At 46.9% G+C, this 16,025-nt stretch overlaps 2 protein-coding genes across 2 annotated transcripts; both read right to left on the reverse strand.

The window, feature by feature from the left end:
- Window positions 1-4,756: 4,756 nt before the first annotated feature.
- Window positions 4,757-7,289, reverse strand: LOC119464670 (vacuolar protein sorting-associated protein 4A). Its single transcript, XM_037725677.2, has 2 exons — window positions 6,528-7,289; window positions 4,757-5,284 (listed from the first exon to the last, which is right to left on the reverse strand). Exons 1-2 carry the CDS (start codon window positions 7,253-7,255, stop codon window positions 4,852-4,854), a joined length of 1,161 nt encoding a protein of 386 aa, XP_037581605.1. The 5' UTR covers window positions 7,256-7,289; the 3' UTR covers window positions 4,757-4,851.
- A 6,850-nt stretch (window positions 7,290-14,139) lies between these two features.
- On the reverse strand, window positions 14,140-15,363 carry LOC119463469 (vacuolar protein sorting-associated protein 4A). Its single transcript, XM_037724308.1, has one exon. It carries the CDS (start codon window positions 15,361-15,363, stop codon window positions 14,140-14,142), a length of 1,224 nt encoding a protein of 407 aa, XP_037580236.1.
- Between the last annotated feature and the right edge of the window lie 662 nt (window positions 15,364-16,025).

The following is a 16,025-nucleotide window of genomic DNA, read 5'->3' on the forward strand; positions in this document are numbered from 1 at the left end:
GGAAAAGAGAAAATTCGGCAGCAGCAATCTCACGATGAATGTCGACCTTTAAGTGATTAGCAATGAAATAATGTTGCGACATACCATATGGTCAATTATTCACTTCTGTGTAGACGACTAGATTGCTTGCTTGCCTGCTTTTTTCTCATTACTAGACGCTTACCCACTACAGCGGATTGGCCATGAAGCCTGTGTATAAGGGAAGGGAGGGTGAGAGATATTTTTAAAGGGAAATAAGGCAGGGCATTTTTAAAATTTATAGGAAGCAAACTAAATAGAGAGGAGCTGAATAAAGAAAGATAAATTATTATATATAAATAGCAATTTGGTGCTATTAGATTAACTTCAAATAGACAATTGACAATGTTGTGACTTCTCGAATTGTTGCTTTAGAAAAATAATATGACAGACTTATTGCCTCACACGGGTATTTTGAAATGGTTATAAATACGTTCCCCTGGCTAAAGCCGAATACAGAAGCCCCTGAAGGGATACTATGTTGAGAATTTAGGGGAATATCAAATTTATCGGTGTGGTCATTTGCGCAAGTTGAAACAGTTAAGTCATGATGGCATACAGCACACTACGAAAAAACAGAACAAAAAAAAGCTACGAAGTTAACGAGGACAAAGCGCTCTTTTGCAACTAAATTTTATTGAACAATACTAGGCTTCTATCTGCAGAAAGCAAAATTAAAATAACACAAAAAGAAACCAAGCTTTTATACCGTGACACGTACAGGTATAAAAAGTGACACACGGCTTCTAGATATACTGGGTGCTTCAGCGAACACTTTCAAATGTTTTTAAAGGTTGCCTGTGGCAGATAGCATATTTCTGGTTAATGAGCTGGTCTACTCGAAGAGGCGGACATTATTGCACAAGAAATTGAAATGCATAATCTACTAATTAACGAGAATTCACTAATTAAGTTTTGAACTAATTAGCTGATCGCCCATATCGCAATTTACAAATTGTAGCCATGGAGTTTGCAAGCTGGATCCACTTGGAACCAATTCTCAAGATGACACCAGTTTCGAGATATTATTTCCCGAACTTTGCGCAGAAACGCATTGGCGTTCAAGTTACTTTTGTGCTTCAATGAATAAAGCGACGTTTTGTTAAGGAGAAGGACGAAAAAAATTACTCGAGACACGTTTACAGAAAAAAAAATGTCGCGGTTTCTGCCGAAAGGCGAAGCATCAATTGCGATAGCAAATTAGAAGAGAGCTATGCGGAGTAAGGATAGTAGTTTTGCCAGCTGTATAAACTTGGACATGTAGCAGCACCAGCAACGCGCAGAACTGTTGTCGATGCCGTGGGAGTTTTGCCCGCGTTTGCACCGAACGCGCGTGGCGTTGGCGACTGTTGCCAGTGCCTCTGGCGGTGGCTTGGAAGTTTTCGAAGAGATCAGAACGGTACACTCGTCGAACAGCGTCGGAAGTCTCTACCACCTTCTCACCTCGCAACGTTTTCATATAAATACGCATTTGGTGCCGCAGCTAAACGTCGCCTCCCCTCCCTCTCTCCCGCCCCCCCCCACGGCCTTTCGCACGACGGAAGAAGTCGCGTTTGCTCTCTGCCGTGTGTTCGCTCCCCGTGAAAGCGCGCGTTCCTCGCGCGCTTTCACTCGCACATGCAGCGTACTGCGCGCGGCGATGATTTTATCGCCGTTTGACTTTATACGGAACCTCATGGCGATGGCGATGACGACGCCGACGGCAGAAATCGGTTAGGAGTGTCCATATAATTGCTATCGCAATAAAATTTGTGGTTGTATCAAAGGCCATTGTATTTCAATACGTGCAGACTCAAGTATGCTTATTTGAAAGTGTGTTGCCGTTTTTTGTTGGGAATGATATACGCATTGATGCGTCCTTCCTCAAGCAAGCGACCACGTATGTTCATCAATTATGTTGCTGTGCAAAGGTGTTATGATCTGGGAATCCCGCTATATCTTCAAGTTCACGTAACATCAAACTGCTCATTGACATTGTATGGCGCAAGAGAACAACCACGAAGCAGTCACACAGATACACGTCATAGACGCTACTGACAGCTTTATTTGAAAGGCTGTGAGATGTATTTTATATGTGCTATTTCCAGTGCGCAGATGCATCAGCTACAACAGCCACGCTACAAAGGGCATTTATCAAATTAGGCGGGGGTTTTATCAAAGATGGCGGGGGTTTTACGAAGCCGTAGGAAAAGGTGACCAATCTTGAGAACAGCCTTATACGTTGCCGCTGCTTGGAAGTGAGTAATATTGGCTCGGGTGGTCGCAGAAACATGGTCTCGTGGCTAGTATTGTTTTTTCACCATGTTCAAGAATTGTTGAAGTAGGATATACAGGAACTGCAACCAAAATATGTGAAAAAAAAACGATGTTTCCGGCTGCTTCTTGAGGTGTGAAATGGCATTTGATTAGTGATTTGAAAGGCGCGCGAAGACTTCGCGTAGTCCTTAGAAATAGAGGGAGGGAAGTGTTCCCGACGAATGATTGAAATTTTTCGTTGTCTTTTGAGTGACAGCCGCCCAACCCCTCCAAATGAAGCAGTTGTGGATATTGCTTATCAAGCCCGATCAAGAATAGGGTGAGAAATCATCACAATCATCATCATCAGCCAATATTTATGTTCACTGCAGGAGAAGGCCTCTCGCTGCGATCTCCAATTACCCCTGTCTTGAGCTACCTGATTCCAACTTGCGCCTGCGAATTTCCTAACTTCATCACTCCACTTAGTTTTCTGCCGTCCTCGACTGAGCTTCGCTTCTCTTGGTATCCATTCAGTAATCCTAATGGTCCACCGGTTATCCATCCTACGCCTTACATGGCCTGCCCGAGCTCCACTTTTTCCGCTTAATGTCAACTAGAATATCGGCTATCCCCGTTTGTTCTCTGATCCATACCGCTCTCTTCCTCTCTCTTAACGTTAGGCCTAACATTTTTCGTCCCATCGCTCTTTGTACTGTCCTTAACAATGAGGAATAGCATTAGCTAATTCCATGACCTGCAGGATATTGACTGGGTGATGAAGGGGAGAGTAGGGAATGTCATGAGTTGCAATTACAAAAGAAAGAGCGCCTGCGCATCCCACGGCTACTGAGTTTATAGACGTCACCCACTAGGGTGTCTCGGTGCATGTACCCCCACGTCCCGATTACCCGAAGCGTGCACACTGTCTGCCTTTGTTCTTGCTGAACATGTATACGGACGAAAGACCAGGGCCATCGCCATACTTGTTCGTGACTTGTACTTGTTTGTGCTTGTACGATCATAACTACGAGGTGGGCTAGTTGGTTTGATTCCATAAAGTCAAAAACGACACAGGAAATGCGGACAATAGCACAGCGCTTGAGCTCGTCGTCTTACGATTCTTGCCCGCGTTTTCTTTCCGTCTGTTTTTCGCATTATAGTACTTGTATGTTGAGTTGTACCTCTATTCAGTGGTTGTTCCTTACTCTTGCATCGAACGCACCGGATGACAAGTTTCACGAAGTTACTAATGCAGCAGGTTCTCGACTTCGTGGATGTTTACCGGCTTGCACAGAAACAAATCGGCGCTCAGCAGTGCAGAAGCACAATGGCGATCAAGCAAATATGAATCTTCCTCTCAGCTTCTGTATACAGTCAGTCGATTGTACCCGTACGACAGTGGTTAATAGGTAATGCGAAAGGGTGCAAAGCGTTGGAGCTATTCAGTGCATTCATTGACTCGACACTACAGAGCCCGCGTGATCTTCTTTCCCCGCGTTAGGCAAGTCCCTTCATGGGAAGAATAGAGTAAAAGTACATATTGGCATGTGTACCTGTTTATCTGTCACCGGTGACCGCTTATCACCGGCTAACAAATGTTAAACGTTATCGCTCGGTACAGGATGCGCCTGCATGTATCGGAAGTTTCTCGAACGTTATCGATGCTTCTATCCGTTGTCTGTTGTCACCGACGCTTATGTAATCTGAAAGTATGAGCGATGCGATTGTCTAGTACTTTCTCGAAGACACGCGGGCACCAGGGATTACTCTGGAACCTTCGATGACTCATGTATAAAAGCCGACCCGTTTCGCCGCTGATCAGGTTTCGACGATCGCCTACTCTGTTCCCCGCTATCGTTGTGGTTCGAGTGCAACTTGCTTTTGTGGACCCAGGTTCGCCCAATAAAAGTCCGTTTAGTCATTCACAGTTTTGCGACTGTTTTCCTCACCATCACTACTACATGACAATATTGTGACGTCTCGGTTGGAACGACGTTTATTAGGCCCGGAATGTCGGAATGGAGGCAATAGGGGCGCCAGGCTGCACGTCCTGCGGCATGCTAGCTGACGGTGGGCGCAAGCGGCGACCTGAACGAAGCTCCAGGAGGCAGACCGGACGGCCAGAGGACGTAGGACTGAAGAGCACACTCCAACACTTGTGACGTCTCGGTTGGAACGACGTTTATTAGGCCCGGGAGCTCGTCAGCGAACCAGCGCAGCACACAGGCGATGATGATGAACACATATACAGGCGAAGAGGAGGATAGGTAAAAGTGCGAGGATGATGATGATAACATACAGATGAGGAAGATGTGCGTAATAGACGCCCACACTATATACATCTTACTTGTTGGGCTTCTTTATTTTTTGGTCATGTAACGCAATACTGGGATTTTCCATTAGATGTGGATGGGCTTTCTAGTAATATCGTTTCCAAAAGAAACGCGACCGTGCCAAAATGAACTGAGATAGTGGTAGCAAGCATGCCAAGGTCTTTATTTTTGCACATCGTCGACTTCTATCTCTCGCTGGCTTCGCCAGGCAATTTGCTGTTGATAAGCGAATATCGACCCATCATGTCCGGGCAGCGCACCTTTACACGGAAGTGTTGGCATGTTCTTCCTTAAACTTGAGGCAAGCCTGGATGTCATCAGGCGCGTTTCTTGGCTTGTACTGTTCGATGGCAGCGGAGAGTTCTTCAAAGGTCAAATCGCCGGTGTCCTTGAAAGTGTGCATCACAATAGACAGGATGTCCTCTCCGCTATAGCCCGACGACCTGTCGGCCAGCTCGATCCACTGGTCGTCTGTGATGGTGTTGGGGGACTTGCCAATGTGCTGCTTGAAGATGCGCATGCGCTCTTCGGGTCTCGGCAGCGGGATGAAGATTCGCTTCTGAAATGCAGTGGCAAAGAAGGAGTCGATAAGCTTCGGTGCATTAGTGGTCGCGATGCACAGCGTGACCTCAGCCGTCATGTTGTCGTTGATGAACTTGACCTCGTTGGCAATGCTCTGGCGCAGCTTCTGGTATCTGCCCATGAAAAAAATTGAAATTATTGTACTGAATACTTTATTCTTGTAGGCTCCATGCAAACAAATTCCTTAAATTATCCATCCAGCCACGCCGCTAAAATGGAATGAGAAACATCACCACGTATGCGTTTGCCGATTGCGCACGTTCCTCGTATGAAGATGCCGCAGTAACACACGCGCCTGATTGAGCTCCTAATATTACACGCCTGGTTGGTAACCTATCGCTCTGTGGTTGCTAAGCGCGAGCAAAGATGATGGCGTAGTTTGGGTATTACGAGGATAGCGTGAACACTCGCCTTCAACGTAGACGAGGTTCAAACAGGAACCATTAACTAGACCAAAGCTCCCTTCCATCTGAATTGAAGCAATTTTATTATCTCCTGTTCCTATCTATATCATTGTCTTCGTTGACGCTAAGCAGCCATCGCTAGCAGCACAGCTCATGCAGAGCTTCACACATTTCTTGTGAGACAATGACATAGAGAAAAAAATAGAATCGTGATATAGCAAGGTTGAACACTCTCCGGAAGAAATGGGCCGAATTCAGAGTACGTTTAACGCTGCTGCAGCATGTTGTTGAAGGTTTGTTGGCAATAGCAGCATTGCAGAAACGAACGCTAAAGGACTAGGAGTGATGCCGCTATCGCAACTTTCAATCGCAAACTAATTGGCCAGCGCTTATGGATGAATAGCCAGTGGACGCACTACCTCTGCTATGGACTCGCACAGGAACCACCATTAGTTGATGAAACCATGCAACCCGAGCCGCCGTCCGCACTTCGTCCAAAATTTGCTCACAAAAAGTAGTAAAATCATCCTTCCTAACGCAGGCACCGATCATGCATCAAGGATGCGAAATTCGACTCATGAGTTTTATACGAGAACGCGATATCTTTATTTACCTATATTATTACCTAGTCCTCCCTAGGCCATTCCTGTGTAAAGAAAAACGCGTCAATCTTCCCCATCAGTCGCGTTGGCTGTCAGTATTTCCCATGCCGTAAGTTAGTTTCCTGATCCGGTGGGCATGTAGGTAATTTAAGTGCTAAAATTTTGGCGTGTAAACCAAACACTGAGGTCGGCAACGCGTCGGTATGTATTTTGCCTTACAAGCGAGCTTTTAGGTTCTGTCTTCAGAGTGTCTACTATAAATTGCTCCACGCTGATTATGCCGTCTGCGTATTCTAAGTTGTCTACGGTGTAAAAATAAAAAAAATAGAATAAAAAACAGGCACGTGCACCTGTGCTCTTCCACAGGCTTGTCGGTCGGCTTGAAGAGTTCCTGGACGTCCTGGAGAACTAGGAGACACCAAGCCGACAGTCTGGCGGCCTTGAATAGCGACTTCACGTAGAGGTCCTCTGCACCCTCTGGCGCGTCTCTCATCAGCGAGGCAACGTTGACGTCAATGCACACCCAGTCCTTCGCGGCACCAATCATGGCCTTGGTTAAGTAGCTCTTCCCGCAGCCGGTCGGGCCGAATAGAAGAATTGACTTGAGCGTCTTGCGTTTGCCGGTAAACATGACAGGGTGTTTTATGGGGCACCGGTCCAGGATGGCGAGCTTCAGGACGAACTTGGGCGTCTCGTGGCCGATGACATCACTCCACTTGACAGGCTTGTCGGGCGTGATGGACAGCACTCCGGGGAGCCTGTTCATGTTCGACGTCGGCTCGAAGTCGTTGACGTCCGCGTCCTGCTTCGATCGATCGGGTTGCGGATGCGTGGGCTTGCGGTACTTGTCGTTCGGCGTGATGATACGCAGGAGGTCCTCGTTGCGCTCCTGGAAACGGATGCATTGGAACAGCATGTCCTCAATGACTGTCAGGTAGGTCTGCAGGGTCTGCTTGTACATGACGAACGCTTGCGGCAGCTTCTTGTCACGGTCATGCTGCTCAGCCTTGGTAGCCTGCTCGTTGGCCTTCTCCAGGACCGTCTGGAAGGCGGCCGCCGAATACTTTTCGGTTGCCATGGCTGGTACTCCTTCCTCGGCGACCTACGGTAGGAGCGGCTTCCCGCTCTTCACCGTCGTCTTCTCCTCGCGCTGATCTGTGGAGAAAAAAAGGCCCAGCTGGTCTGTATACACTACTCCAAATGTAATCATCCGCTATCCTCGTCTGAATTTTCCATTACTTAATGTAAGTTTGTCCCTAGTTTTATATTTTATGATTATTCGATTCAATGGTATTTTTTGGGCCTACAACTACCCGATTCTTGGCCCATTCCCCATGCGGGTAAATGTTTATTATCATCACCATCCATATTCGGCTGAAAACACCGGCCAAGGGGCGGGTCTGTCCACAGTTATGAGTATGTGCCACTGCTGGTATACCGCAAAAATTTTGGCCAAGATGGCCTAGTTGACGATGTAGTTGTAGCTTTGTGCAACTGTCATGACACAATAAAATTTTTTGGTTTCACCCGAAAGGCGAAGCATCAATTGCAATAGCAAATTCGTAGAGAGCTACACGGAGTAAGGATAGTAGTTTTAGCAGCTGTATAAACTTGGACAGCAGCACCAGCAACGCGCAGAACTGTTGTCGATGCCGTCTGCGTTTTGCCCGCGTTCGCACCGAACGCGCGTGGCGTTGTTGACTGTTGCCGGTGCCTCTTGCGGCGGCTCGGAGGGTTTTCGACCAGATCCGCACTGGACACCCATCCACCAGCGTCGGAAGTCTTGCCAACTTCTCGCCTCGCAACGTTTCTATGTATATAAATAAGTTTAAGCTTGTTGAGGTGTGCTCACTCGTGCTTGAGCAACTTCTTCAGGCAGAGACTTATTTATATAGAAACGTCTACAAACACAGTCTACAATAAGCCTAAACAGATCCACTGTTAAAAGATTAAGGATAGGTATACAAAATGCTAGAATGAAAGCCACGTATAGCATACCTGACTACCTCAACCAGGCTAGGTAACTTTTTGTCACCGCTCCGTTTCAAAGGAAGTGCCACAAATCTCCACAATCATCATGGTCATCGGTAAAGTGCCTCGAAGCGCCCATGCCCCCACGCTTAGCTGGACGGAGGGCTCGCGCATCGAGGCACCCTAGTCTACAGAACGCAGGAGAGCTAGGTCGCAGATGTGCGTCTGAGTGTGCATGCGCGCTATCATCCTTGAGAGCACCCCCGCGTTGAGAGCATGCGTGAGGGCTTCGCAACGGCAACACGCCGCCGCGACGCTCAAAGGAGGAAATGCAAGCGCGCCGAGGCTGCGCGCGCTCGATAAGCCAATGAGAGGGCCGAAAGGCGTGAAGCTCGTGTCTCCAAAGCACGCGCCAGCCACGCCAAGAAGACGGCCGAAGCTTTCGAGGCCCGTTTTAACGAGCAGCGTTTGGAGGGCCTGGTCGTCCAAGAAAAGACGCGTGGTTGCCGAGACTTGTGAAGAATACAACGGGTGTTGCAGGGTGGCCAAGGAGATCCGATGGGGTTGGATTTATTTCGTCTGAACTATGATTCGATTAGGGTACGAAATAAGTGAAAACTAAACATGAGACAGCGAGCAAATCGATAGATATAATCAAAAGTTATTCGCCGAATTATTTGTACAACCATGTACGTCGGCATTGTCCTCTTTAGTGTCGATATTTCGTTAAACCATTCTTTGCTTTGTGAGATAGCTAGATAGCTGAACAGCCGAATAGAAGACTGGGGTGAGATTGCTAAGAATGCTGTTTGCATTAAAATGTATTGCAATTGTCCGAGTGCCTACAATATTGCACTATAGCTCTTCTTTCTACCAGCCAGTGGTATAATTTTCGCACCCGGAACCCATCCGCTGTGAAATAGCGAATTAACTCTATGATCGCGTCATATGCGCCTCATTGAAGGGGTAGGCCCATTCTTGCAATTAAAGCACGCTACTGCCGGCACTTCTTGAGGGCACATATATCATCCTGTGTGGTTGTTGCTAGATACGCTGGCCCAAGAACACGTAACAGAGAGGCCAGCAAGAGAGTCAGAGAAAGAGAGTTATACTGACAGAAAGGATTACAGGTCGGCCTGAGTCCGGGTTCTGACCTGCTAGTCAGCCTTGGCAAATGACAATGAGAATAAAAAGAGAAAAGAAACAGAAGCGCAAAAAAACAAGGGCCAGATGAGTACGCAGGACGGGCACTTAATTACAAATGAAGTTAATAGAAGAAACATGATATTTATAATAACAGAACAAGAGCAGCAGGGGATACCACATTCATGATAAAACAGCCAAATAATAAAGAGTCATCAGGACCCTCCCAAAAGAACCACATTCATGTCCTGTGTACTCATCTTGTGCATGTTTCTTTTGTTTCTGTTGCCCTTCTTAGAGACGAAACAACTCGCCCAAGAAGATGTTCTTTTTTTTTAAAGACAAATGTAAACATGGGGACAAAAGGCATGGTATGAATCAACATGAACAGCAAAGTATCTTCAAACCCTATAATGCAGATCACTCTCGAGCAACATTTTGGTAATATCGAGGCAGATGCTCAAAGGTGCGCTATGCATACATGTGGCAGGGTGCTGGTAAGATAACGGTAAGTTTACCTCAGTCATTGTTACTAACCTCCCATCCCAACTGCGTGTACACACCTGTAGCAGGACATCACATGCGCCTTGGTACTCGGAACACTAGCTTGTAGCGCTACGAATTCAGTCTCCTATCTCGAAGCACGCTCTTTAATAGGTCGCAACACAGGTAGCATCTGAAAATACGAACTCGATACTTTCGTGATTAAAATAAAATCTTTAAAAAGCTGCTAAATAATAAATGCGTGGTACACCTGTCATTCGCCATCACCATCGGATCGAGAATGAAGAAGAGTATTAGTTGATTCCATCCCATCTAGTATATTACAAGCGAAGCTTGTTTTAGATGCCACGATCAGAACTGGTTCTCGCACGCAAAAACCCCCGAAAGAACAGAAGAAGATGTCTATCTCTAGCCTGAACGTCAGTGTCTGTTCCCAGAAACTATCATCATCATCAATGCCTCGAGCGTCGTCGTCTTCTTCCATAGCTGGCACATTGGCCGTCATCGGCGCAACCGCGCGAACGCGCTCGTGTCTTTGCTCCCGCGTTCGTCGTCGTCGTCTACTTCCACAGCTGGCTGCGTTGTCGCTCATAATTCCAGCGTAGAATTTCACTTCTCTTCTGTCTTCGGCCACAGGGATGCTCCCGCTACTCACAACGAGGTGACAAAATTTTTCTACATGTCCAGAAGGGTCTTTCCACCCCCTCACCCCAAATTGAATAGGGCGCAAGCTGTTTCGCTTAGACTTTTACAGACCGGCACATATCCGTGTCTGGCCATTCTGCACGAAGTTTACCCTGACGTATATCGCGACGACGCCTGCCCATCCTGTGGGCAGACCTCCACTCTAGCACACATGCTCTGGGAGTGCGGGTCGAGATACCCCAAGTTCAGCAAGGATGAGTGGGACTCGCTTCTGCGTAGCCCCGCTCTAGACAAGCAAATCCTGGCTGTCCGGTGTGCCCGCGACCGGGCTGGTGGGCTAGACCTGCCGGTCCCGACGTGGGACTAGCCGGGTGCGCGATGAGTTCGCGTGCTCGCCGGACCTGTAATAAAAGTTATTTCACTCACTCACTCACTCACTCACTCATTCTGTCATCGTAACGGGGAGGCCGCGTTTACGGGGGGTATGAGCCATTGCTTAAGTTGGTATGAGCCATTCATTGTCTTACGTGACGGACAGACTTAAAAGCAATTTCGTTTTGAAGAATCGCAAGCGCAAATGGCGGGTGGATGCTGCTAACCACGCCGCCGAGCAAACTCGAGCCATCGAACGCAAGCGTTTGAGGTTCGACTTTTCCCTCGTCAGTGTGATCCGCTCCGACGGAAGGTGACACAATGCCTTGGAAGCGTTGAAAGAAAATTGCGCGACTAGTGGACAAGACCTTGGCAATTTAGAGTTTGCGGTACGTGTAAGCAATCTTTAATCACGGGAAATCTGGCCCGCGCTCAGCACTGTGAACGGGTACCTGTACCCTCCATCTGTTGTGATGGTCATAAGCATCGCTTATCATCCATCTTATCGGAGTAGAAGGGCCGACGATTTCTTTTGCGAAGCTGCACTGTGATGTGCATCGATGCTCGCCCCTCCAAGCTCCTGCTTGACTGAGCGCACAAAAACAGCAAGCGCCTCTGTTCAAACCGAAGAGACCATTCAAACCGAAGACTCCTCGCCGAGGTAGTTCTTCCTTTGAAGGAGTTTTCTGACTGACGCGCAAAACGCGCCAGAAAACTAGAAACGTCAACGTATCACCGTTAAGCCGAATTTCCACTTGGGGGAGGAAGTTCACCGCTTGCAAGGACATAAAGTGACAACATGTACTCCGCATTGCACACTAGCGCTCAAGACAATACCAGCGTGGAGTACTCCTTTAGTAGTACTCCACGCTCCATATGCATGACTGCTTAGCGCAGTCATGCATATGGAGTTGATGAGATAATGTGAATTCTGTTTCGTTTTTTCACTCACCTGTTTTGTTATACTTGGTTATAAAATGACGAGTTATTTGTGGGAATGAAACTTCCTGAAACATGTAGCCAGCCATTACTATTTCGTCATTATTATCTTCTTTTTTTCTGTGGTTTTACGTCCCAAAACCAGTTCTGATTATGAGGCACGCCGTAGTGGAGGGCTCAGGAATAATTGAAATGCCTTGTTCTTGTGGAACATTGTACATAAAAACAATGATGAACTTGCCAATTACTCCCCCCATTGAATTTGTCACGTGCACGTGCCCTTGAAGAAAATATCTAACACCCCAAATATGTATTCAAATACTATAGTTGAAAAATCTGCATAGGCCGAATGTGAATAACATGTGCCGTGTTTTGATGCATCGCACAAACAACGCTGTTCTTCGTCCATTTTCACTTTCGGTCATCTATAATCCTACATTTCATATAAACATGCAATTCCCGCTGTGCTTTTCTTGCTGTTGTTGTCTGTTGGCTTGATATATTTGTTACCGACGACAACAAGGCCCTAAATCGCCTTTCGCGCTCACACACACACACACACACACACACACACACACTATATATATATATATATATATATATATATATATATATATATATATATATATATACAGGGTGTCCCAGCTATCACGCAGCACGATTTAAAGAAAGAGGAATGGCGTTACGCGAAGCACACCTGCTACGTATTGTTTCCGGTACAGTGGAGTAGCCGACTGTAATTTTTTCGTATAGCTGAGATTTAATTACCTATTTGTATTTCATTATCTAACTCGAGAAGTACTGCCCTAATTATCAAAGTGTCAATGAGAAAATTGTAGAGCAACATGAAAAACTACCGATACAGCTTTCTGCTGCCTCAGTACGTGCTACATAAAGGTGTTTTTCCGAGCATGAAAGAAGCCCACGAATATACACAAAGTGCCTTGGGCGACCAGTCGCGCGTCAATTCTGCGTGTATTCGCGGGCTTCTTTCAGGCTCGCAAAAACACCTTTATGTAGCATGTACTGAGCAACAGAAAGCTGTATCGGTAGTTTTTCATGTTGCTCTACAATTTTCTCATTGACACTTTGATTATTATGGCAGTGCTTCTCGAGTTAGATACTTTATTACAATTAGCTAATTAATTCTCAGCAATGAAAAAATTACTGGCTACTTCACTGTACCGGAAACAATACGTACTAGGTTTGCGTCACTTAACGCCGTTCCATTTTTTTTTTTGAAATCGTGCTGCGCGATAGCTGGGACACCCTGTATATATATATATATATATATATATATATATATATATAGATAGATATAGATATATAGATATACCATGTACGGCATAAGAGAAATCATCTGCAGTTTGTACTGGCATTACAGAACTGATGATAAATGGAAGTGACAGTGGATCAAAAAGCGGCCAGTTTTTTTACATCCACTTTCATGATATTCACTTACATCCACTTTGGGTCCCTCGGCTTCCTTTCTTCTTGTATATATGTACATATTTCTTCAATTTCTTAATCAGTCTTTTTTTATGTAATAACAAAATCCACGGCTTTGTCGCAAATAGTCACGCCAATACACCAAGGCGTAGGAGCCGAATTCGTTTACCGGTGGGCTTTGTTTATTCAGTGTAGTTACTGAAGAAACCATTTTTTCCCGGACCGTGCTCGGGAAGACATCCCTATAATGACTTCCGCACAGCTGTCCCAACTGCCCAGCACTAAAATTTATAGTGCAAGCATTATGTTTAATTAAGCATACCATATGCATCATAGGGCGTTGCATCATCTAAGCCATGTGAGGGATTCGACTACACATGGCAATAACGGCGTAGTTTAATTCATGCGAAATCCAAATGTGCTGTGAGAACCCAAGAAACGCACGAGTACATTAGCTTACATAGATTTGATTATTATCATCACGGATAACGGTTTTGTTTGGTAATAATTGAGGCTAGAACCTAAGAAGTGGTCGTTTATCCCAAGAATCGTTAGGATGTATGTAACGGGAAGGTATCTCGTTCTTCAAGCACGTGGTGGCATAATCTTATCAAAATAAAATAATGCTGCGATGAAAAGTTGCGTCAGTTTGATTTGGTCCATGCCATTTGAACAATGCCGAAGGAAGCACCACTAATAATTTCAACCAATGCCCAGAAATTGCAGTAACATTCGCTGGAATGGATATTTTAAGCCACTGGACAAACTTCGCGGCTAGCCAAGCTAAACAAATTATCATTAAATGTAGCGCATTTTGGTCGCTACGAGAAGCGAATATACAGTGAACCCAGCATGAAAATTGCGCCAAAGAACAATCATGTTTACATGCAAAGAAACTCGTAACCCTGCCAAATGCCGCATAATGAAAACGTCACACAATCAGCTACGAACTTTTCCGCTCGTTTCACTGCTACGTGCTCCATCGGTGGGATTACTGAGATCTTGTTTGGGCTCCGGGTGAGCAAGCTGGACAGTCTCCATTTCCGCCAGCTCCTTGTCAGATCGACGCAGCTCCACCTTCACAAACCCGTCCAGAAGATCGCCGTACACGATGGGTTCCTTGACATCTGTCGGGTTCATCGTGTGCCAGGACAGCTGGACGGCACCGCGTTCGCTGGGCGAACAAACTTCCCAGTGGCTGCCTACCTGTCGAAAGTGCGTGGCCGCTTCGATCCTCTTGAAAGGTCCCAAGTGGGCCTCTTCCACCATGTTCCCAATCTCCGAGTAGGTGTAGTCCTCGGTCATTCGCGACAGCTGGAGGATGTTGGAGTCGCTCAGTGAGCAGGGAACCTGTCCGATGTGTGCCCTAATGAGCCGGATCCGCTCGGTAGGACCCGGCAGCCCAACGTGGACCCACTTCTGGAAGAGCATTTGCAGGTCGCTCGGGAAGAGCCAAGGTTTTCTCGCGGACGCCACGACTGCCAGTTGCTGCTTCCCGGCCGACGCCACGCGCTTCAAGTATTGGGGCAGTTCTTTCTTGAACCGGTGCGCGTACTCCATCTCTTCAGGCGCCAGCGTGTTCCCGTAGATGGTGTCCAGCAGGTAGAAGAAGAGCATCTTGATCTTGTCCTTGCCCCCTTCGGTGAACAGAGTCTCCAGCTCCCTCTGGCAGTCGCGGCCCGTGGAGCGGCCCAAGAACTGCTTCATGCGCACGTAGTGCACCTCCCAGCGCGGGTCCTCCTTGGCGATCATCTTGGCCAGGTAGATGAAGGCGGAGCCTGAGGCACCGTACAGGAGCAGGGTGTGACCCTGGGCCGGGTACTGCCGCACAAAGCCCAGCAGTGCATTCTCAGCCGGCAGGCAGCCTTCGAGTCGCAGCGTCTCCTCTTCGGCAGACACAGCGCCGCTGGTGCTGGGCGAGCCTGTTCCCCGGCTCTCGTTGAGCAAGATGACCGACTCCATGGGATGGCACACGCTGAGCCGGCGGCGAGTGCCGGCCAGCTGAGGCGGCCGCGGGGGCGTCTTGGGGGGCGTCGCGTTGTCGTCGTCTCGGCTCGCGGTTCCAGGTGTTGTGGCAAAGCCGTCGCTGAGGACGGCCACGTCCGCCTCAAAGCGCGGATGTTGGCCGCCCTCTCTTCTTCTTCCGCTTCGCCCTGCCCGCATAACTTGTCTTGTCTTGTCTCCCAAACTTTGGCTCATACCATTACGGGAGATTGGCCAAGAAGCAGGCGATTTCAACTATGTTTATGCGAAATTTAACAAAAAACAAAATCTGCATAGCAGTCGTTAGAAAAATACTAATAAGAATTTGGAGATAAAATAACTTTGTCAAAAAGTGACATAATAGGAAAAATTCTTAATTCTAGAAATCCAGCAAGGTACTCTTTTTGTATCTCTAATGAAATTATAAACTGCAAGAAAAGCATCCCTGTGAATGTGTCCCAGTGAAATCCGCCCCAAAGGAGAGAATGGTTGGCGAGGTTAATAATAGGCCGAGTTCTTGAAATGAAATTTCTTATAGTTTTCTTTCTCTTAAAAATCGGCATCACGAGATGAAGAAGTGCTCGGTGGATTCGGATTCATTGCGAAAAGAACATACAGGGGACACAGCGAGACCAGACCTGTGAGTAAAAATTTATAGGTGGTATACGGTATCTCAATTTTGTACTGGAAACTTCCTATTGCCTTGAAGTACACCAATTATTACTAGGACATACATCACACCAACAACACTAAGCAGGATCAATCCTGACTTTCCTACTGCATGCCCACACTGCGGCCACGAATACAACAACTTCCAACACATGCTCTGGCTGTGCCCTGCC

The sequence above is a fragment of the Dermacentor silvarum genome, chromosome 9 (genome assembly GCF_013339745.2).
Source record: "Dermacentor silvarum isolate Dsil-2018 chromosome 9, BIME_Dsil_1.4, whole genome shotgun sequence".
Classification (NCBI taxonomy): domain Eukaryota; kingdom Metazoa; phylum Arthropoda; class Arachnida; order Ixodida; family Ixodidae; genus Dermacentor; species Dermacentor silvarum.

Excerpts from the sequence above, each read along its gene's own strand:
- LOC119463469 (XM_037724308.1), bottom strand. The coding sequence starts at position 15,363 with ATGCGGGCAGGGCGAAGCGGAAGAAGAAGAGAGGGCGGCCAACATCCG.
- LOC119464670 (XM_037725677.2), bottom strand. The coding sequence starts at position 7,255 with ATGGCAACCGAAAAGTATTCGGCGGCCGCCTTCCAGACGGTCCTGGAG. Across the intron at positions 5,285-6,527 it reads AAGCCTGTGGAAGAGCACAG|ATACCAGAAGCTGCGCCAGA; the intron begins GTGCACGTGCCT and ends TTTCATGGGCAG.